Source organism: Paralichthys olivaceus, chromosome 22, assembly GCF_024713975.1.
Source record: "Paralichthys olivaceus isolate ysfri-2021 chromosome 22, ASM2471397v2, whole genome shotgun sequence".
NCBI lineage: Eukaryota > Metazoa > Chordata > Actinopteri > Pleuronectiformes > Paralichthyidae > Paralichthys > Paralichthys olivaceus.
In genome coordinates this window covers 14719299-14742708 of record NC_091114.1, presented here as the reverse complement: position 1 = coordinate 14742708, position 23410 = coordinate 14719299, and the positions used below count along the sequence as shown (strand labels likewise).

Genomic DNA, 23410 nt, shown 5'->3' with positions numbered 1-23410 from the left:
GATGAATCAATCAATGAGGGAACAGAAACACGAGGGAACAGAAACACAGCGACCAATGAAAGGATGAACCGATTCTCTGACAATGCCTCGGTTCCTATCTCACTTCCTGTGCTGAGAGCGAACTGACTCAATGGATGAGAGTTCCTGAAGAAGCAGGATTATATTCTAGGTTGTGTCAAATGTGTCAAACTATAACTTTGTGTAAACGTCTTTCTTTCTAGTGACTCCACGTGTGTTTTCACCTGTTCCTCCCCATCTTCTCATGGTCTTTGACGACACAGTGCAGCTCGGCTCCCGAGTCCAGAGGAATCCCCTTCAGGTCCCATTCAAAGCCCTGACGAAGACACAAACATCAGTGGAAAAGCATGAAAGTCGGATTTTATGGGGAAGAAATCCTGACGAATAAATCACAGTTTCCACAGTGGTGATGTTCAGGAAGCTGCAAGAACAGAGGCAGGGCCAAGAGAAAGGGTCATGAGGTCGTAAAGTAATTAGTGTGGAGCTCTTCTCCATCACAGATCTGTTTCAAATTTTTATTTTCACATTAAATATTCTTGATTTCAGCTTTTCTGACCATCAGAGCGACGTCATTCGTCCTTAAGATAAAACGTTGTCTAAAAAAGAAAGTGTGCGCAGGACGTACCTCGTTCCAAACGGGATTCGGGTTGTTCTTGATGACCTTTGTCTTCTTCTTGGACCCTGAAGACACCAGAACACTAAAAGTCAGTGGACGCACAAAACTAACAATTGCATATGAGGCGTGTGGGTCTGAAATGTGAGCGGACTTTAAATCCAGATTTAAGAACCGTTCCCACGTGAAAGATTTTATTTCTAATGTCGTTAATTCATCAGTAAACATGAACTGGACCTGGATGAGCAGATGATCCACGGACGCTTAAAATGATAATTAAATGTTTTATAATTTATTTTAAAAAGTCACATTCTTTAGTGTGTGTGTGTGTGTGTGTGATCTCTCGTGGCTTCCTGTAACAAAACGCTCTTCGCTCTGATTTCCTGTCTGTCGGACACTCAAGGATGCGAGGACGTAAGAACGAACCAATAAACTGTCAGGATTTAACATTATAATGATGGATGGGAACAGAGACAATAACTATTGTCTGATTTTAGAAATGACTCAATAGAATTACGGCTGGAAAAAAATTACAGTGAATAACAGCATCGAATAAACGTTCGCACCGGCCTCGATTGAATTACCTCCAACAAACGTCACTATAACGTGACCTCTGAACCCTCCTGTGGAAGGGCGGAGGCCTTTTTTAAAAACTTCCAAGAACAGAGGTACACTTCCGCAGGGGTGTGTGTGTGTGTGTGTGTGTGTGTGTGTGTGTGTGTGTGTATGTGTGTGTGTGTGTGAGAAAGTGTGTTCTCACTGGGAAAAACAGGAAAGCAAACAACTTTTCTTAAAGTGTGTATGGAGAGAAAGAAATTGTTGCGTGCCTGTGCGTGTGTGTTTTCAATGAGGAGTGTGTATGTGTGTGTGTGTGTGTGTGTGTGTGTGTGTGTGTGTGTGTGTGTGTGTGTGTCAGCAGCTGATCTCTGATTTAACTCCTCGGACGCACCAGCGGTGGCACAGTGTTGACTTCCTGCTGGGTTCAGCTTGGCACCAGTTCTGTCATGAGCTCAGAATAGAACGGACTGTGCCGCCCCCCCCCCCCAGGGCCGTGGAACACGTTGAGGGGAAACCTAAGTTTAGACGGTTCAGCACCGAGGGGCCTGATGACTGTTTGAGTTTCTCAGCTGGTTGAAACAAATAAATGAGTTCCAGTTAAACGTTAAAAGCTAAAAGCAGCAACACTGATGACCACCGCTCAGATGTTACGAAGGAATTTGAGAAAATGTTTGAATCGAAAGGAGTTTGAGCCGAGAAACAACTTTTGTCATTAGGACTGAAGTTAACGACAAAAATACACAAAAACTGAAGAATAAAGAATATAATTCTACTTATAATAATCAAATATTCGCAAATACTACATGTTCTTCCATCCACGCATTAATTCACAAAGCTCCAGTGATTCAGAAATCAGATCTTGGATTGTTGATGAATCGAAGTGCGACACATTTGTGCGTCATCACCGATATTTTAGCTCAGACAGGTAGAGGTGGGGGAGGGTCGTGTGTGTGTGTGTGTGTGTGTGAGTGAGTCCAGGTTATAATTAGTGGAGGACGGGGGGGCAGCAGCGTTGCCAGTTTTTATTTCTGGTTTTGACAAAGAACGACACACGGTTCCAAAGAACAACACCGCGGCCGGAAATCCTGCGTTCAGCACAAACAGCAGCACATGGCGTCGCATTTTAATCACATACACACATGCTGCACGCACGGAGGGTCGATGACCAACTCTCTAAAAGTGCTAACACTCTAATGAAACCACGATGAGTCCGAATCCAGCACTTCTCTGATCAGAACCAGTGGAACGTTTGAAAGGAGGATGTCGTTTCAGCTTCAGCAGCTTCTGTAAAGATGATGTGCAGCGACCGCAAAAAGAAAGTGTGCATCCCGACCTCTTCAGGTTCATGTGATTTTATACATGTCATCGACCTTTCTTCATTTCATTGGCAAAACCTGTGTTTACCCACAATGCCATGTCAAAGCAGCTGTTTTTACTGATTTCCTTGGTGGAGACATTCAGCACATATTCAACTTCTAACAATCACACATTCATCTCTCTCTCTGACGTCTCTCTCTCCTCCCACAGCGTCTGATCATCATCGTCTCTTATTTCTATAAAAGGACATCACAGTGTCTCTGAATTCCTCAACAACCCAGAGAGCACAGAACACCACCCAGCACGTTCACACTGGGGCAAAGCATTCACTCTATTTCACGGCCCTGCTGGTCCCGGGGCTGGTTCTGGTTCTGGAACATTTATTTTTGCTTTGGTGAAAGGGTCCTGCCCTCACTGACGACCCTTCAGTTTGGGTAAGAAGGTCCTCAGAAATAAATAGAAGCCGGTGTGTGTGATGGCACCAGGAAACCAGGCTCGGACAAAGGCAGGAAGTTGAGAGCGGCGCTCACCTTGTTAAGGAGGCAGACACCGACTCGTGGAAAGTACAAAAATAAACTGGTGGAAAAACAGACGCTCATCTAGAGTCACGTCAAACTGAAATCATCTACAGGGAAACGAAAGTTAGATCTTCAGGGTCAACCTGTCGGAGGTCTTTGTCCTGTCATCCTGGAGTTTGTGACACTGACGATATGTTTTACTGCTGAAGACGAGTCCAGCTGCAACCTTCCTCTCAAAGCTTCGTGTTCTGGTCTCAGACGTTTTCAGAGAAATACCCGGTGTACACAGTCAAGAGACGAGATGATGGACACCAGAACTGGAGCCACAGATACAGCTTCACTTACAAACAACAGGGGACATGACACCACATCAGTGATGATGTTGCCCCGTCACTGTTCCACGTGCACCCGAAAGATGACTTGTGAATTTCTGCTCTTAGACTCATCTCAAATGTCTGAGTTCACTGTGCCACATTACTTAGCCTCCTAATCCCCCATGATCCTCTTACCTCTGAAGGTGACCCCAGCCAGGGGGTCAGAGTGTCTCAGGTTGTTGGCTCGTTGTAGAACACAACGTAGCATGGCCGAAACCTCGGGGGGGTCCGAAGACTGAAACCTGTGAGGTTAAATAACTGGGTTCACCGGGTGAGGTCCAGAACGAGCGGGCGGTCGGTTACATGACCGGAGGAGCTAATAACCAAAGACCACCGAAGACTGGACAACCACAGACCACCAGGTGGAGAAAAGAGAAATATTGATAAACTCAAGTGAAATCTTAAAAAAACCTAAAAGTCCTCGTGTCGTCTCAGCATCGTAATCCACAGACAGACGTGTCCTTTGTCTCACAGCATCGACGTCCCGAAACTACAAAATGAAAGCTCTTTGTCTGAAGAGGAGACGAGTCCCGACGACGCCGGCGTCCTTCTCCCTCTGATTCTCTCTCTGGCTGAGAACATTTCACACACACACCTCACATCCAGAGGAAACCTCTTCATTTCCTGAGCTCTTTTCCTCTCTTATCTCCTGGTTGTGCCCCCGAGTTTCCTGCATCCTCGCCTCGCTCGGCCAGAACATCCCTGCCTCTCTCTCTCTCTCTCCTTAAATCAGGTTATTTTAAGAGGTCAATCTGTGTTTGAGCATTTTATCCACCGATTGAAACTGTAGAAATAATTTAAACAAAAATATCTTTGAATTGAACTTAGAAAAAAATAATCTGACTGCAGTAAAACCTTTGGAATATAACATCTGTTGAATCAGCGCTAATTGAAAAGTTTAATTTGCTCCAAAACTCAAAAGCAGAAACTTAACGACTGGCTCAAGGATTCAAAACTAAAGCCTGACATTAAATTTAAGGACTCTTCAAGGCCTCTGGTTAAACTTGTGACGTGACCTATAAAACTAAACGATCACTGAGGTGTGTCATTAACGATCAAACGAATCCTGAGGTTTCCTTCAGCCTGAGAACAAAGAAAAAGTTTGAAATATAAAAATCTCCGGACCTGGAAGTATTTTCCCTGAATTGAAAAACAGTTAAGGGATTTCAGGAAAATGGTTTTTTGGGCCTCAACTGATATTTTCAGATTCTGAGAATAGAATTCAAAGTCGACCCTCAGGATCCAATCAGGAGGGGGCAGCAAGGTCTCACCCCCCCTCCACACACACACACACACACACACACACACACACACACACACACACACACACACACACACACACGTACAGTGAGAGTGCCACCTACAGACACACATCATGACATACAGCCTCATACTGGGTTATTGACAGTTAATCTAACTAATATTAAATATTAGTTATGTATTTTATTATAGAATGAATAAATGTAAATATATCATATCTGAATATATATTGTAAAGATGTTTATTCTTATATATTAAATATTGTATATTTGTTGCATAATGAATGTATTTCTGTATTTTTGGTATAGAAATAGATATTTTGTATTATTAAATATTTATGTTTGTTCTTTCTCTATATCAATAAATAGTTAAATGTATAATCATGTATAGTATATGTGTGTGTGTGTGTGTGTGTATACATTGATGTTTGTGTACATAGTATTTCAGATATGTAAAATATTAACAAATTGTCCCATGTCCTGATTTTAGTTCTTAGTGGTTAAAATTATAACCAATTTACAAATTTAAGCATCAAGAAGTTTTCATCTGTCGCCATTTTCCCTCTCTGCTGGAGGAGGGAGTTTGATTGACATGTGAGTCATCGTTTGTTTCAGTTTCATGTTCATCCACACACAGAACTTTACACAACGATTCATCCATTTTTATTTTCTGTGTTTCCACTCAGCTGTGTGTGTGTGTGTGTGTGTGTGTGTGTTCTGTGCTGGAAACACAGCAAGAAAGATTATGAAGGGAAAAGAAAAGAGCCCAGAGAATGTGGTATGTGGATGAATGGATGAGATAGAGAGAGAGAGAATCCCAGAGGGTAAACTGTGCTGGTATCTATAAACACAGTGAAGCTTTACAGGACACACACACACAATCACAGACACACACACTTCCGTCTCCATATTCAGTGCAAATAAACTTTCCGTCTCATGTTTTATCTCTCAAATGAAATCAGGTTCATCTTTTTTGGAAAAACGTGAACAGTCTCCATCATCACCTCTTCTTCTCCTTCACTCTATGTCTCCCTCCCTCTCTCTCTCTCTCCGCCCCACCCCAAACACACACTCAGACATGAGAGACGACAGGCCGAGGCTTCCAATAATAACCTCTCAGCTGTTCAAGAGACTCTAACACACGAACACACACACTTCATCCGTCATCTCTCTCTCTCTTCTCTATCAGTGTCATAGTCTCTCTCTCACACTCTCTACCTTCATAGATGACTTGGCAGTAGGCGTCACTGATGTCGTCGTCCGGCGTATGCAGACGCTCTGCACACAGGATAAACACACGCAGCATGGCTCATGCACATTCACCTGTACACACACACAAACACACAGGTCTGTCAAATCCCCCCGGCAGCGAGGTCCATGTGAGCATCAGTGCGTCCGAGAAATATCCTCAAGACGATCACAGATCAAGAACAGGAAAAAAAAAAAAAGACAGAGAGAGAGAAATGGACGAGACCCACAGAGAATGAATAGGGACTGAGAGAGAGCGAGTGGTAGAGCTGCAGCTCTCAGCTGTTTCTCTCTAACACACACACTCACCCCTGTCTCTCTCTCTCTCTCTCTCTCTAACACACACTCAGGGTAAGTAAGGTGCACTAGCTGACTCATGCACACACACAGTCCATTCAATCGCAACTGGTTTAAAGGGCCAGTACACACACACACACACACACACACACACACACACACACACACACACACCTTCACACAATGAACAATCCAAACTCTGCCAACTTAAACCAACACGTGGTGAGGTCACACACACACACACACACACACACACACACACAGGATGAGTGTGTGTCTGGGAGAATGTGTCTGTCGATGCAGTTTTGTTCAGTCAGTCAGAAGTGCATCACGTATATATTTAAAGGGCTTTTATTTTGAAGGAAAACCTGAACAAATGAATCATGTGACTGAAAATATAACGCCTCTGACTCAGGGTGTGGTCACACCCTGGTTGCCATGGAAGCCAGACAGAGACATCTCTTCCACCTTCGAATGTTTTGATTGTGAACAGTATAACTCAAAAACTACTTTTCAATGAAACTTGGTGGAAGGATGTGATAAAGGTCGGGAGCGAACTCTTAAAAGGTCGAACCTGCAGCTCGGTGAGATTTAAGACGCCTCATGTGACTGAGATCAAGCGAAGGATTTAACAAACTGCTTCAACGGATGAGGGAAAAGCAACGAAAGGAATTAAAGAAAGATTTAACTTGTGCGACTTGTTCATGAACAGAGGCCGACATGGGGAGTTTTCTGCTGCTCGTCTATTTATAGCGAAACCCACAAGGCTTCAGTTATGTCATCTGCACTTATGGGCCGGGGGGGAAACAAAGCAAAACATTTAAATTACTGACTTTCTATAAGAAGCTATGGGGAACAAAACTGGAAACAAAATGCAAATTTGGAAAAACTGCCTTTTCTTTTTTATTGTATTATTATCAATATCTTATTACAAAAGAAAGAGTCTGTTCATGTCAAACATTTATAAATTCACACACGTCTAGGACGTCACTCAGGAGAGCTCAAACCTCCACCGAGGCCCAAACAACCACATTTCACAAGATCAAGATTTTTATTTGAATCGGCACCAAATTGCTCACACTCACAAATATCAGTCCCAAAAAAATGTCTGAGGATCAGTGAACTATTCTGTAAATGTCAACACATGTCGCATCCTTCCACAAAGTCTTGTGGAAATCTGTCCTGTGGTTTTTTTCATAATCTTTCTCACAAACAAACCGACAAACTGAAAACTTAGACTGAGGTTGAAGCTCGGATGAAAAACTTCATCTGGTTTTTGTTGATCAAAAATGAATTTATTCTAAAAACAGGTGGAGGAACATTGTTGGAATTTAGAAAAAAATGATTTGGAATAAAAACGTAATATTTTCAGAAATAGTCGTATATATATATATTATATACTTAATACTATTTTTTGACTTTTTACTTGTAGTATTTTGACATTATTTTTGAAATACTGTGTTTTTCCTCATTAAATTTCGACTCTATTTATAATCTTATGACATTATAGTTAGTTTTTTTTATTTACAGATTAAAAATGTGCATAAAAACAGACAAACACTTACAGGCTCTGATTCTACTCGCTTGTTCTGTGCAACTTAAATTAACAATTATTTTTATATATATCAGATACATGTTTTTAAAAACGCATAATCTCATAATGAAAGTGATTAAAAAAAAAAGAATCCTGAATCTACCCTGTTGTCTGGATCCACTTGACCATTGAAGTGGTTCTTTCTTGGCCCATTTTCCATCTTTCCACCAAGTTTCACAGAAACCTGTTGAGTATCTGACAAACAAACAGACGGACACAAGTGAAAACAGGACGTAAGAAGATCCGGATCTGGATCAATCAGAAATGAAGCCTTGAGAGTTGGGAGTTGAACTTCTTGATAGTTTCTGTTGAAGCTTCTGGTAGTGTGCCTAAAAAAAGAAACACAAACAGTGTGAGGCCATGTGTGTGTGTCTTTGTGTTACATTTTGTGCACGTGTTTGTGTGTACCTGCAGGTTGTTGTAGTGCGTCTGGCTGCTGCAGTGAACGTCCTTGGCTCTGCTCTCGTTCAGGTAGAAAACACGGCAGACGTTACAGAAGTATCCTGATTTAGGGACGACAAACTCCTGACCTGAAGAGACACAGAAACACAAACGTCAAAACTATAACGAATGATTTTCAATCCGAAAGAATATTAATAATGAAATAAACTGTGTGCGAGTGTGTTTCTCACCCAGGGGCTGGTTGGCTCTAAATGGCGGCAGCTTGAAGTCGGCAGGAACAGAAGGAGACTGAGAGCGAGATCTCTTTGCCTCAGGTCCGACAATCTCGTTCTTCCTTTTACTCACAACTGAAGAAGAGGATGATAAAAACAAAACAAACGTTTTTCTCTTGCCTCCATTGTGAACTGGATATCTTTGGATTTTAGAATCGTTGCTTCTATTCACTTCAGAGCAATGACTCATTTCTGTTGGTCCCATACAAGAAAGCATCACAGAGCTTAGAATGAAGTGTGTGCTCGGCTCTCTGCACCTTTAACGTCCGCACTGCTCCCTCCGTCTTCCTCCTCCTCCCCTCCTCCCAGACTCTCAGGCTGCAGCTCCTGCACAGCAGAAACAGCAGCGATATCCGGAAGGTTCGCTCCTTCTACCTCTGAGGCATCAAGGGAAGTTGGAGGTGGAGCTTCAGAGCCTGATTCCTGTTTTTCTCTCTCATCTTCTGCACCAACTTTCCTCCCTCTAGTAGATTTTCTCACTGTGCCGAAAAGATCACAAATTCAGCAAATGCCTGAAAGAGTAACCTCAAGAAAAAAATATAGACGTGTGAGTTTGTGTTACCTGGCGTCTTTCTGGTTCTCTTCTTGGCTCGGCCTCTTGTCCTAGGAGCTTTATCTTCTTCTTCCTCCTCAACCTCTCCCACTTCATCCACTGTCACAAAGTTCACATTCTCCTCTACAGTAGGTAAAAGAAATAAAATACAAGGTTTGACTTAAAACACGTAGTATCCCACAGACATGTTCTACAGAAATCGGGAGGTGTGGCTAATCTCACTTAACATTTCAAAATAATCCTTTGATGATCACAGGATTTTCATCCTTCTGGTGACTACATTACCCACAATGCACTGACTGCCGACAGTATTGTTAGAGACTTTAGCTTCAGGCCTCAAACAGCTGAGAAATGAGCTACAGAGGCTTCGGGAATTCATGGTTTTATTAAACTACAATAAATAAATAAAATAAAAGATAACTTTATCTTGTTCAACATTAAACACGCTGTAATTTTTAAGGTAACACACACCTGTGTCGTCATCGTATTTGCGTTTAGCAGATGTTGTTTTCTCTGCTTCATCCACCTTCTCTTCCTCATCCTCGCCTGCTTCATCTAAAGTCAGCAAATTCTACAAAGAGCGAGAGAAGGGCGTCAGTGTTTGGATCAATGGGCCACGGAAGAATTCATTCAGTTTGAAATGTTGCTCTTGACCCAGACAAAAGGAAGTTAGTATTTTTTTTTTAATCTTTATTTACATCTTTTGTCATTTTCACCAAGTTCTCTGAGAATGATTCGTGGATGTGTATGAGTGTGTGCAGCTTGATTGAGTTTAACGCGACTGTTGAGCCTCGGCGGAGGAACGTCTTTTACCGAGTGACATTCTCGTTACCTCTGGGTTTAAGGAGTCCAGTGATTCGTCATCCTTGCTGGGTGGGCGGGGCTCAATCACTCCTTGTCCACCTTTTCCCTCCTCCTCCTCATCCTCTTCTACGATTTCATCCAGAGTGACGAGCCCCTGCATTTCTTCAGCTGTGATCTCAACATCAGACCCATTTAACGCCATTTCCTCTCCAGGCTCGTCTGCTCCCACTTCATCCAGAGTCACCAGTTCCTTGGTGTCTACCTCTTCCTCCTTTTCCCTTCCCCTTTCCATTGTCTTCCCCCTGTGTCCCCCACTGCTGCTCCGGCTCCTTCGCTCCCTGGTGAGTTCCTTTTCTTTAGCAGCAGCTTTCCTCTCCCTCAGTTCTTCCTCCTCAGCTATGTCTTCAGGGTAATCCTCCTCCTCATCACTCACTTCATCCAGGTTCACCAGAGAACTCATCGGAGCTGTTGCGTCACTTTCCCCGGATGGTTTTTGGTTCTTCTCCACTTCTGGTGTTGTGGGATCACTCTGAGACTTTGTTGTCGATGCACCTTCTTTCTTGATGGATGCTTTGGATGATCTTTCCCTGTTTTCCGGACCAGCAGATGGATCATGATCTAAATCCTTGGTGACCACGTTTTCGGAGGCTTCCACAATGATCCTAAACGTTGGTGTTTCTGTAACAGCTGCTTCCTCCTCTTTTGGACGAGTTTCATCTTTTGTCTTACTCGTTTCCTTCGTCCCTCCCTCGGACACCTCTGTGGTCATCTCTTCCTGAACTTGATCATCTTCCACAGAATCTACAATCTGATACACAGGCTCCTCTTCCTCGTTTTTGGATAATCCTCGGAGAGATGCTTCTCTTTGCTTCTCATCATTTTTTGATGTTTTCTTCTTTCTCCCACTTTTCAACTCTTCTGGAGGAGGGCCATCGTCGACCATCTCATCCTCCACAGCATCAAGAATCTGATATGACACCTTTTCTTCATCAGCCTCTTTTTCAGATGCATCTTTGTCCCCCTTCAGTGTTACGATGTCTTTTCTAGTTGATTTAACTGCTTTCTTTGGTCTTCCCCTCTTTCCTTTTCCTCCTGTAGTGGGCGGGTCATCCTTCAGAACCTCGTCCTCCACAGAGTCTAATATTTCATAGGTTGCATCCTCATCTATTTCCTCTCTTGCAGGGATGTCACTCTTCTGTGTTGGTGAGCTCTCTTTTGGAGAAGCGTTCTTCTCTGTCTTCGTTGTTTTTTCCTGTGATTCTCTGGCAGGAGTGCGCCTCCTTCTTGTCGGTGTGTCCTCTTTTCTTGTTTGGTCTTTCTTAGTCGTCCTTTCCCTTCTTCCTCTGGTCGATCTCGTCATAACGACCGGTTCTTCAGTCTCGTCCTCCACAGAGTCTAAAATTTCATACGAAGCCTCCTCATCTTCTTTTTCAGATGCTTCAGTGAGATTCAGAGTCATTTTGTCCTCTTTCTTTCCTCTTCCACTCCTTCTTCTATCTGTCCTTTCTGTGGCAGCTGCATCTTGACCCAGTTCTTCTTCAATGGAATCGACTATCTCATACACCTTCTCCTCTTCAGCGTCTTGGTCTTTCTGAGGACGTTTTGCTGTGGTGTCTCGAGGTGTTTCAGATTTTTTAACCATCCTGTCCTGTTTCTCTGGTGATTTGACTTTCTCTTCACTTCTGGATGCTCTGGTCCTCAGGCCACTCCTCTTGGATGATCTATCATCTCTTCTAGAAGTCGCATCAGGTTTTGCAGTTTTCTTTTCCTTGTTGTCAGACTGTGTAGTTGTTGGCTGATCTTCAACAGAATCCACGACCTTATTGGCATCTTCCTCTTCTTCTTTGGACATCTGATCAGTCAATGCTTCAATGTTTTGGCCGTCATGGTCCATCGCCGTCTGATCGTCAGTTGAATCCAATATCTGAAAGGTTTCTTCAGTAACTTCACTGTCTTTGTTGTCACAGACTTTAAGAGGCTGGTCTTCATCTTTTGGGATTTGATCATCAGGTTTTTCGACTTGTTTGGAGGGTTTGCAGGATTCTGCTGATGTCATTACAGCTAAGACCTCCCCTTCTTCATTTTGTGTTCTCTTCGCATCTTCTTCATCTCTTGCAGCTTGTTTGACACCTGTATCTAACACTTGGACACTATCTTCATTATGTTTAATTGTTGAGTCTTCTATTGCCGGCTTGTCATCAGATGTGTTGCCCACTTGAATTCCTTCCTGAGACAACTGCTTTGCTGTGGATCTGCCATCGGCCACCAGGTAACTCTCCTCTTCAGGTGTTGCTCTTTTGTCTTCAGTACCACTGTCTACCACTTGAAAAGAAGTGTCCAGCTCTTTCTCACAGCTCCTCTCAGAACGAGCTTCGTCGTCATCGTTGACACTGTCAAGGACCTGAAAGTTTTCCTCCTGCAAACTCTGTCCGTTCTCAGGTTCGGGTGGCTTGGTGTCAGAGCTGCCTACTTGATCCCAATCATCTATGTATTCATTTGTTTGGTGATCGAAAGAATCAAGGATTTCGTAAGTTTCACAATCATCCTCCTCCTCCTCTTCTTTCTTTTTCTCTTTCTCCAGGTCTTTGAGTGAGGTGTCCTTTAAATCAGTCTCCAGATTCTGGTCTTGGCTCAACCCTGATCTCTGTCCCTGTGCAGGTGGATGCATCTCTGATGATTTTTCTATTTTTGTCTCTGACTCAACAGTTTTTGCAGCAATGCCCTCTGCTGACACTTTGTGGTCAGTCTTTGCCACTGCACTCTCTTTTGCTGCTTCTCTCTGTGACCCGGGGAGACGCTCTACAGACACTGCTGCTGATAACATCTTTACCATTTCACGTGCAGCTGAGGACGGTCGGACGTCACAACTTGAGGATTTTGACTTGCTCTGTTGTGCTTTGTGACAAGCGGAGGGAGAGGTTTCAAGAGACAGAAAAGACGGAGAGGATGAGGCTGGGGATTTGCTGGGCTTGGATGAGTCCATCGTTTTTGGGGACACAGAGGTCGACATAGCAGACGAGCTTCTCTTCATGAAGTCTTTGGTTGACTTGGATGAGGAGGAAGCGGAGCTCTTAGAGTCTTTCAAGGATCTTGTTGAGGTTTGTTTTGGAGCCGATGAAGTGTCTGAGCTTTGTGTTTCTTGTATCGCTGTGGAGGACTGCTTGGAAGACGAGGAGCTACGGGGGTCAGGGCTCATTTCTTCCACATCATCAGCAATTTCATCAACAGTGACAAAGTCCCTGGTGTTGAAATTTGGCTCATCAAAAGTGAAGGAGCCTGAGGTGTGTAAATCATCCTGACCCTGGATCAAGCACAAAGACAATCTCAAACACTGAAATAGATACAACAATCAAATTTTAACAAAGGCTAATGAAAAAGGGGATTTTCAAGGGTCAGTCACTGTGTAATGTTTTTATAAAAGTAAGTCTCAATTACGGAACAGGACGTTTAAAGGAATTGAAAAAGGGACACTTACCTTTTCTTGGTGTGTGGCTTCATCCTTGACGCTTAAAGAACTAATGTTACTGTTGCTGGAGCTCTAGAAAAGAATTATTGAAAAGAAGACAGTCAGTTTTTCTGGATGAGTGACAGTGGAAATTAAAAATGAAGACACCATGATCTCCAGAATTTTACAGGTATAATGCAAGTCTATGATATGATATGATCAGTGAAGCCCTGAAGTCAGAAATGACGTCATGCATGGTTAAAAAAATCTATTTCCCAGGTTTCTCTGTGTCCTACAGGACTCTAGAGCTCAAAACTGAGGTTCTGGAAGTAAAATCTTAAGCTACGAGACTGAGGAACATTGTTCTATTCTCTTCTGAGATCTGAAGCCAGACGTCACCTCGTTCTCTTCGCTCTGCGTCTGCATCTCTTGGGTAAGTCTGTGCCGGCGAACCGCTGCTTTGATGGCCCTGAATACGTCCTGGGTAATCCGAGGAAGATCTGTGCTGGTTTCTTTAGAGGCGACCGCGCTGGTGTTGGAATCAGCTGGGACGCTGTTTCCATCAGCAGGAGCATCCATGGTTGTTGTTGACACCTCCTCCTTCTCTACGACTTTCTCCACATCTTCATTTGTCTGCGGCCCAACAGTGGAGTCCGGGACGATCTCAGTTCCCACTTCCTCATCGTCCTCCTCCACAGCTACGTCACCTGCAGCAGTGGAAGTTGGTTCTGCTGCGACATCTTCACCAGTGACGGGTTCATTCGGTGCTGCCGGTTGTAGTTTGATCACTGCTCCAGCTGTCGGCTCAGCTGAAACTTTGTCGACAACAGTTGCCTCCTCGGCTGATTTTGGATCCATTTGGTTCTTCACGGCAGACGCAGGATCTTCTGAGAAGACATTGATATTTGAACAGGTCGTTAACATTACCTGTCACTTCTTTATATCGGAAGGAACTAGACAAAAGGGCCTTTTTGTAAAACTGCTAACTGTTCATGGTTCATTAATAACTTTATTTAAGAGACGTCAGGAAACACTGACGGACTAAAACAATGTGGGCTCTTGTCTTTCTATGTAAAATATTACCAGAGGCCTTCTCTTCAAATCACCATCCTTCCACCAACTAGTCTTCAACATACCTTTTCCCATCGTACTTTTCTCCACCTCTTCAGTTGAGCTTGGGGGTTGTGAAGCCTCCATCGTGGTCCCCAGACCAGAAGCTGCAGACAGTTCTGTGGACTCTGGGGCTGCAGAGTCCGGGGCTGCAGACTCTGGTTCTGGTACCAATGATGACGCTTCAGCAGCTGTTTCTGTTTTCATGTCGGGCTGAGACTTCTGAGAACTTGTGTCTGCAGGTTTAGGATCTGCTTCTGTGTTTGGAGGTGGAACAGTAGGAGGTCCGGTCTCATCTTTACAGGCTGGTAGTTGACTCTCACTGGATTTTTCTAAAACAGCCTCCACATTTGTCAGTTTTTCTTCTTTGCCCTCAGCACAACTTTCTACTTCCATGGGCTCTGCCACGTCAACTCCTGTTTCCACAAGCTCCATCGGTTCAGCTTCTTTAGCGTCGTTGGCCACTGCATCGATTCTGACAGGTTCTGGTTCGTGCTTCAGTTCAGTCACATTTCCCATCTCAGCCTTGACAGCCTCTTCCAGCACCACCACAGATGGTTGAACCTTTGAATCTAACTCTTTTGACTCTGCACAATTTTCTGATAATGTGGATTCGGATGTCACAGTTTGGGGTTTTTCAGCTTTTTCTTCAACCTTTTCTTTTGTTGGATCTTCTGCTGCAGCCATATTGTCCACTGGTGTTTCAGGTTCCTGTGAAGCTGAGGCTGTCTCTACTGGGACCTTTACTTCAGGGACACTGTCTGAGACATTAGTTGGTTCAGCAACAGTCTCTTTTTTTGATTTACTGACCTCGACTGTCTTTTCTTGCTGCATCTCAGATGTTGCCGTTTTGACGATAGGTTCAGACGAGACAGTCCCTGGTTTGGAAACCAAGACTTTTGCTTCAGTGACACTGGATGAGTCTTTAACAGCTGTTTTCTGACATTTGCCTGTTGTTGTTCCTTTGTTTCCAGAGGCTGAAGATAAAGGCTTTTTTGGACGAGTGAGTGAAGTTTTCTGAGATGTAGAGGGAACTTTTCTGGAGGTCGTGGGTTTTGTGGATTTAGAGGTTTGAGATGTGGAGACACTGGAAACGGACGGTTTTCTGTGAACAATGGTCAAGCAAGAGAAAACAGAGAAATGAAGGCTCAAGATTGTGGTTTGAATGTTTAACATGTTCTTCAATGTAAGATCGTACTGTCCTTGAAATAATTATAATATAATGCTTGTTAGGAATCGCTCAATTTAAAATAATAAAATGTAATTCCAAATGCAGGAAGTGGAAACAATACCTGTAGATTTTTTACAGAAAATAAAATCATTCTTTGTAGTTTGTATTATTTATTTTATTCTTGTCATGTGTAAATAGACAATAAACTGTATAGATGTGGAATTTAAACATTGTGTCCTGTCTCCTGCTGCTACTAAAGAGACAAACATAGAAACAGTGAGAGTGAAGTATGTCTTACTTCAGAGGAATCTTCTTTGGTTCAGTATCCTGCAAACAAATCAGACTTATTTTAGATTCACCTGATTATAGAGGCTGTATATAATAATTACATGTCTGCTGTTGAGACAGTCAAAGTATTTTTTGGTCAGTAATACCCCCTCTTTGATGACAGTGACGGGGAATCCTCTCATTTTTATTCTCTTTAAGCTCCTCAGTTTCTCAGCGTCTTCCTCTTTCTCAAAACTCACCACCGCCTACATGACACAAACACACACGACTCTGGGTTACCACGACCACCAGGACTTGTTTCCAACAGTTGCCAATGAGCTTGTTGCGATTATGAAGTTATCCACTTTTCTGACATCAACATAACAAATGTCATCAGCATTTTAGCCAGAATACGATGCCAGAATATACGGCACTCAGCCGCTGTGAAACAGAAATGACCAGGGTTATATCGTAGACTGCAAATAAAGATGGACGACTGGTTGGCTTCACTTATGGAGAGCTGTCATGTCGTCGTTATCCTTCACTTTTAACTGTATCTCTGTCTCAATGCTAGTATTCAAGCATTTATACCAAACAGCAGAATGAAATCAACCAATGGCAGCACAGTATATATTATATATTATGAAGAGATATTCAATTGTTGGAATGACAAGCACAAACACAAACTCTTGCTATACGTACCTGCAGTTTTTGCCGATGCATTACGACTGATTCAACTTTTCCATACTGCTCCATCGCAGTAACCATTTCACTGTGGGCGACACTACTAAGAACCCCTTCCAGCCTCACCTGGGTTGAGGGTGAAGATGTCGAAGTACCTGACTGAGAGAGAAACGCGGAGACTTTGTTGTTATAGACTGAAACAGGTTGAATTTTACAAATAGTACGAAGATCAAAAAATGCATCTGAGCCTCAGTGTCCAGGCAAAGGGAACAGGAAAATTGATTTCCAGCTATAGACAGTTGCCAAATGTCCATGATGCTAAAACACAAACAACCTGAGTCTTTGTGGAAACACTTACATCACTCTTCTGCAGGTTGGCCTTGGTTGATGATGTCATCTTCTTCTTTGCTACGGAGGAGGACGATGATGAAGAGGCAGCAGAGGAGTTGCCCTTTCTTCCAGCAGAGGGAGTAGACGTCGAATTGTTTCCTCCTTTGGTCGACGAAGTGGACGAGGAGGAAGAAGAATTCATCTTGGTTATCTTAGCGAGTAGAGTTTTAACCACAGCCTCCAGGTCAGTCTGTTTGGACAGAGACTGGACATCTAGAGAGACAAAGGTGACAAACAGTGTCAGAGGAAAGTTTCCACTGTGTTGATTTTTTAAATAAGTTGCAGCGATAAATTTTGTGTCATTCTTAACTGATTCCTGCTCTGTGGATTTTTCTCTGGAATATTTTACGTCAGAGTTCTTGTAAAAGAAACTGGGGAGATAATTTTTCTTAACAGCGGTTTTTAAATATAAACTCCAGAAAATGTCCATAAAATGTGACTTTTTAGTTTGGTCACTGTCCAATCTACCAACACGGAGGAGGCTAGCTTTATGGCTGATACTGCAGCCAGCCACCAGGGGGATTTGGCTTAACTTTTGGGGAGCTGTCATGTCTTTTTATACAGTCTATGAAGTTATAAACACAGTTTCCTTTACTACTCAGCTGAAGTCGTATCTATCAGCTTTTAAAGTTCTGATGTAAAAGATTTTGTCAAACCTGTGTTTTGCAGGAATTTCTGAGCCAGTCTCTCTGTACTGCTGTTTCTCTGTTGAGGGGACCTCTCTGAGGACGATCGTCTTTCTCGGCTCCTCTTTTGTGGGGACCTTCTCGCATCACTCCGTCTTGGCGGGGACCTTTTCACGTCAGTTCTCAATGGCAGGGACTTTTTCACGTTTGTCCTCCTCGGAGGGGACCTTCTCATGTCACTCCTCTTTGGCGGGGACCTTTCACCTCTTCTCCCCCTCCTCTCCTGGCTCCTTGAACGCGACCGATGACGGTCATATCGTGGAGAACGTGAACGAGACTGGGAACTAAAGTGTGGAAAAATAATTTTAAACGGTTGATTAAAGGAATGGTCAATTTTAAAACAATAAAGTGTTTCACTGAGATTTGTTAAATAAACTTCAAATGAAGGAACATCTTTGGTCAATTCACAATCGCTTTTCCAAATATTATTGCTTATAATCATTTGTGTCTTTCAAACCTGTGAATATATCTGGAGCTGCGCGGTGATCGCGATCGGCTGCGTTTCTCTCCTCTACCCTCCGAGCTGTAGTGCCGACGAGGGCTGCGGGAGCGGGAGTGGCTTCCGTGACTATTTTTCTTGTGACGCTGTTGGGAAGTCTGCGGAGAGGCTGAGGACGAGGACTTGCCGTCTTTCCCTGCATCCCTGAAAAGAACAGAGGGAATCATAGGGTTATTGACAGGCAAAGAAAATTTCCAAAAATCGTCACCACTGTACAACTGGTTCGGCTTCTACATGTCTGAGGCAATGTACCTGGGTTTGAGTGCGATGTCACCATTCCACTCAGGGTATCTGTGGAAAAATGAAACACTTGTTACATGAAGTGTTGTTTTTTGTATGTTCAAATGTGTGTGGTTTTTTTCCCATGGTATTGAGAATCATGGAAATTTCAAGGTATCTGTATCGACTACAACATTTCTGGTATAGTGACATCCCTAATCAGAGACAACAATCCTAAGATGCTTCTCGCTTTCTGTTGGAAAATCCTTCACAAAATTCAAAAGAAAAACTAACTGTGTCCGCAGGACTCTGCAGCTCTCAAGGTGAAGACTAGTGTTCTGGTGGGAGATCCAATCCTGGCAACGAGAACAAAAAAAAAACAAACAACATTTTATCAGACCTCATCACAAATGATATCATCTTAAATATTAAATTCTCTGAGTATTCAAGCTCACGGCGGCCTGACAGACGTTCTTCTGAGCTTCAGAGCTAGTTCCTCTTGTAAGTGTCCAATTCTATCCCTCAGTTTTCATGTTTAACAGGCAATTTTTATAAATGTTCATATGCACGCATTCAAAAAAAAACAGCTCGGGGAGTAAATAAAAAGTTGTGTGTAATTCATGTCTTATTTGACGAACAGAATTGAACATGAAACAAACATAACACCTGAATGTGGACAAATATATTAACACAATAAGAACCGAGCACCCAAGCTGAAAAACTCGACAGAACTGTCAACACGACTGAAACCTTTATTTCTCGGTCTCGGGAGCTGATAGAAAAACATGAAAACAGCTTAACTGCTTGGATTCAGGGGCCAACAGAACAAAGAGTGACTTGTCGCTGCTGCTTTGCAAAATTCACATTGTGCTGCTTTAAATGGATATATAGACAAATATGTGGCACCTGATCTTTAGGATATTAGAACCTTACGTACCTCCACCAAGGAGGTTATGTTTTTGCTCCCGTCTGTTTCTTTGTTGGTTTTGCTTTAGATTTTCATCAATTTCCCAAAGAATAATTCATGGATCTTGATGACAAAATTCTATGAGTGTGTGAAATTTCGTGCACCTTGATTTCAGTTAAGTTGGGCCTTGGCGGAGGTATGCAAGTCAATAAGTGACATTCTAGTCACAGCTGTTTTTATGCAGCTTGGTTTCAAAGGCAACAAATCTTTATCAAGTAATATGACAAATGAGGAATCACAGTTACAGCTTCAACCAAAATAAAAGGTCTTCTTCTTGGGGCTCTGGATTCTGCAATGTCTGGCTCTTCAGTCTTGGGTAAAATCAAATCTTCAGCACAGGTCTCAATCGAGAATGGATCAGGACAAAACCCAAAGCAGACACATCTCCATCCGGGTAAAGGCAGGTCGATGTGGAAACTGGCGGAAGGAAGAAGCCGGTGCGCCTTCATTGAGTTCTCAAAATGTGAAATGCGATGTCCCAAAAAGAGGAAAATAATCAAACAGATGAGCGAGAAAGAAAAACATTTCTCTGCTGATGTTTGATTGATGAAGTGCAATGTTTACCGTTGGGCTTCACGTTCATTGTACGTTTAGTAACGACTGAAATATGTTGGAAAACAAGAATAATCAACAATACCTCAAAAAATGGAAGCTTGGCTCCAAAATAACAACCAATATTACAAAAAAAAGGGACAGTGAACATCTCAAAAACAAAAATATTCAGTTTGGAGTACATGAATAAGGTGACATCCATGTTTTATCTGCGTAACCACTGATCAATTAAAACTCAAGGAACAATTAATCATTCACGTTCAAAGACAAAGTATCATCCCCACACTTCCGTCAGATATTTACATAACTTTCAAACATAACATGAACCTGTTTTAAATGATCTGATGTGAATTAAAAGAAAACTAATTGTTATAGGGAGAGTGCATTCTTCTACTCACCTTCATCTGCGAGCATTCTTTGAAACACAGAGAACAGGTATGTGGAAAGACTTTTGGTGAGGCCGCTGCATAGTCGTACATCATAGCCGACGCTGGCAGCCCCTTGGACACTGGCCTGTTTGCTGGACCCTGGCTGCTGGAAGGCGTCTGGGACTGAAGAAAGTTCATCGGGCTCAGGAGTGGCTGAGGTGGCGGCTTAATGATGGGATGAGGGATAATCGTTAATCGGTCTGGCTGCTTCTGTGGTTGCCTGTCACTCTGCTGCATCTGGCTCTGTGGCATCTGGTGCATCGGGCGCATCTGGCTCTGCTGCATCTGATGCATTTGGTTCTGCTGCATCTGGATCTGCTGCATTCGGATTTGTTGTATCTGGATCTGCTCCATCAGGTTCTGCTGCATCGGGTTCTGCTGCATCGGGTTCTGCTGCATCGGGTTCTGCTGCACCTGTTTCTGCTGCATCGGGTTCTGCTGCATCTGGTTCTGATGCCTCTGCTGCATCGGGTTCTGCTGCATCTGGTTCTGCTGCCTCTGCTGCATCGGGTTCTGCTGCACCTGTTTCTGCTGCATCAGGTTCTGCTGCCTCTGCTGCACCTGCTTCTGCTCAGCAACAACTGACCCTTTACCTTGAGTTGCGCTCTGATTCTTAGTGCCACTGCCATCACTGTTGCCAATGACCACAAGACCAGGTCGGTTAGGATACACACCACGAAACAAAGTGCAAGAGGGTTGGGTCATTGATGCTAACTTGCTATCTGTCTCTCGTTCTTTCAATGGAAGGGGTTTGCAGGTTTCAGGCGTATAAACTGTTCTGTCTCTGTCTTTACTTGGCATAGAAGAACTAACGATTGTTGGAGGTGTCTGGTTTGGTTGGGTCTTCAATCGCTTTGCTGGATCAATGCATGGGGGAGCAAGTGAGCTCTGCACTGAATTGTATGAAGAGTTGGCGACAGAGCTACCTTTCTTTTGAGGTGGTTCTTCACTGTGGCTGCTATTGTTAGTGTTCACTAACAACATACTGCCACTCCCACCACTGTTTGCACTTCTGCCACTATTTCTTCCCACCTCATCCGCAGCCCCTCCAACATATTTGCTAGTATGTCCATAGTCAATCACTTTACTGGGCTGGAGAACAGCAGAGGACCCTCCAGAACTATGGTCCCTGCCACTGACACCTCTGAATGGCTGGGGTTCAGGATAGGGTTTTGACTCAACTGCAGTCATAGCCCTACTGGTCTTCTGAATGCGGATTTGCCGCAAGATGAACGGAAGTTTGGCAGGGGTGAGCTGATCCTCAGGGTATTGGACGAGATATTCCAAATCCTCTCTTTCAAGTCCAAAATTTAAAAGGATGCTAGAAGCAGATTCGGAAGTGTACATGGGGTGAGTTGTCTCAGTCGGAGCTGCAGGTTTGTCTGGCACACGATAGTCATAATCACCTAATTCTGGAACGGACTGTCCATCACGCTGTCTTTCACTGGACGCATTAAACGTACTGCCACCGCTCGTGGTACGGCGACAAGAAGCAGGTGATGAAAAAAAATTCGAGGAAGCATCTGCTGTTGATCTTTCGTAGCACGGCAACCAGTCCAAGGAGCTGCTTCTACTTCCAACATCAGAGTGTCTGTGTCCAACAGAGGCAGAGGACATCTGATAGGAAGTTGTCCCTGCGCCTGAGGAGTGAATCTCATCTCTGTGAGTGTGGTTAAAGCGAGTGCTCTGGCCTATGGATGTCCCCTCTTCTCTGGCTCTGCTAATATGCGAGTTGACAGACCTCTGTATGTCCCCTATGTTCATTCTGGCCGGACCCTGTTCAGGCCTGTAGTTCAGCAGTGATGGGATTTTTCCACCGTGGTTGGCAGGAGTTGCAGAAGAAGTTGCAGAAGAACAGAAGCTGGACCCCGGTCCCAGGACATTGGTTGCCCTCTGAGGGTCCCTCTCTGCCTGCACACTAGAGAGTCCATATGGCCCCTGGGTGGAACTCTGGTTCCCCGAGTCGTACGGGTTATAAAGGGGATGAGACATGGTGTTTAAAATCTTAAGAAGGTCAAGGAGGTTGATGGATGGGGCAGTCCTGGTTCACAGCAGGTCCAACAGTGGAAACTGGGCTTTCAGATGAGCCTGAAGGACACAGTCTGCTCTTCAATCAGGAGCAGGCTCCCTGCGAGCCCTCCGAGCAGGGGCCTCGTAAGGGCCCTGGAGCAGGATAAAGGGCACAACGCTCCAATAGCAATGCAAAGCTGAATTTTAAAAAAAGAAAGGAAATTATTAAACGAGACTGAACATCGGCGTCTACGGTAACATCCATTATGTGGAAGGTCTCGTCTTCTCCGGGGCCTCCTGCCAGATACGCGTTCACTCTGTCTATCTGTCTATTACATCTCCTGGGCTTCACTAGCAAATAAGAAGAGGTGAGGAAAGTCCGACTCTGGAAGAGAAACAAACTCATTTATTTCCTTTGCAGGCTCGACCCCGGTGGAAACAGTCGAGACAAGCACAGACTGACAGAGAGGAACAGTTTCCATTTCAAAACACCTCATTAATCGCAGGTGGTGACTGGCAGTACATACATTTGACTGACCCGTAGGATGAGACCCATCGGGAATCACAGGGTTTATGAAATATCAAAGCTACAGAATGTGTTATATATGTTAATAACACGTTTTAATGGCAGACTTCTCTCTTCTCACTTCGTGAAAAGAACAACAACACGTGACAGTACACTGAGGAGGACTCAAAGAATCATTCTGTCCCAACGACTCGATCGGAGACATTTAGACATTTTTAAAATACAGGATTTATTGTCTGAAAACACCTTTCGGCTTTGACGAGCACAGAAGTTCCCCCCATCCACACACACACACACACACACACACACACACCTGAGCTAGCTCCTGCTGCTAGCACCTGCTAACGCTGCTAGCACCTGCTAACGCCGCGAGGCACGGAGACAAACGACCGCAGAGACAAGCACCGAACACGGCGAGTGTCAGCGGCACCGCGGTTCTCTAACGCAGCTGCGTTGGGTTTCATACCTTCACTTCATCCCTCTCTTTCTCTCGTTTTTCACTTTCAGGCTCAATCTCTTCTGTCCGCCATCGACACCCGGAAGTTTCAAGATCGTGAAAGACTTCCGCTTTGGTTGGTTGAGCCTTCAGAGTAAAAGCGCCAGTGCTGGATTTATTATCAGACCTTATT

At 43.8% G+C, this 23410-nt stretch overlaps 2 protein-coding genes across 13 annotated transcripts in view; both read right to left on the bottom strand.

Moving 5' to 3' along the window:
- Positions 1 to 8038, bottom strand: part of dysf (dysferlin, limb girdle muscular dystrophy 2B (autosomal recessive)) — a 45707-nt gene extending 37669 nt beyond the window's left edge. For 5 of the 9 annotated variants that reach the window (XM_069519056.1, XM_069519060.1, XM_069519057.1 and 2 more), the window contains exons 1-4: positions 7900 to 8038; positions 5876 to 5980; positions 644 to 699; positions 243 to 334 (exon numbers count right to left, since the gene is read on the bottom strand). In XM_069519056.1, the coding sequence (XP_069375157.1) occupies positions 243 to 334; positions 644 to 699; positions 5876 to 5963 (236 nt within the window). In that variant the 5' untranslated portion in view covers positions 5964 to 5980; positions 7900 to 8038. Of the gene's footprint in view, positions 1 to 242; positions 335 to 643; positions 700 to 3533; positions 3954 to 5875; positions 5981 to 7899 lie in introns of those variants that run through there. The other 4 variants (XM_069519061.1, XM_069519063.1, XM_069519058.1 and 1 more) reach the window with 2 other exon arrangements.
- Positions 7082 to 23343, bottom strand: LOC109634807 (zinc finger protein 638-like). Of its 4 annotated transcripts, XM_069519055.1 has the most exons (21): positions 23248 to 23343; positions 20768 to 22452; positions 20216 to 20659; positions 18593 to 18654; positions 18332 to 18370; positions 18038 to 18223; positions 17551 to 17864; positions 16839 to 17107; positions 16523 to 16663; positions 15988 to 16086; positions 15852 to 15880; positions 14409 to 15487; positions 13672 to 14159; positions 13303 to 13365; positions 9856 to 13128; positions 9495 to 9594; positions 9033 to 9146; positions 8728 to 8949; positions 8429 to 8545; positions 8205 to 8326; positions 7082 to 8125 (listed from the first exon to the last, which is right to left on the bottom strand). In XM_069519055.1, exons 2-21 carry the CDS (start codon positions 22235 to 22237, stop codon positions 8051 to 8053), a joined length of 8706 nt encoding a protein of 2901 aa, XP_069375156.1. In that variant the 5' UTR covers positions 22238 to 22452; positions 23248 to 23343; the 3' UTR covers positions 7082 to 8050. The 4 variants fall into 4 exon arrangements, with proteins under 4 accessions (XP_069375156.1, XP_069375153.1, XP_069375154.1 ...); XM_069519052.1 differs by having other exon boundaries at positions 20216 to 22452; XM_069519053.1 differs by having other exon boundaries at positions 13672 to 14156; positions 20216 to 22452.
- Between the last annotated feature and the right edge of the window lie 67 nt (positions 23344 to 23410).

What these genes read in the sequence shown, in the direction of transcription:
- LOC109634807 (XM_069519052.1), bottom strand. Translation starts at nt 22,237, where the DNA reads ATGTCTCATCCCCTTTATAACCCGTACGACTCGGGGAACCAGAGTTCC. An exon ending in TGCATCGGCAAAAACTGCAG is followed by an intron (nt 16,087 to 16,522) that starts GTACGTATAGCA and finishes TGTGTCATGTAG; the next exon opens with GCGGTGGTGAGTTTTGAGAA. An exon ending in GAGAACCAGAAAGACGCCAG is followed by an intron (nt 8,950 to 9,032) that starts GTAACACAAACT and finishes TTTTCGGCACAG; the next exon opens with TGAGAAAATCTACTAGAGGG.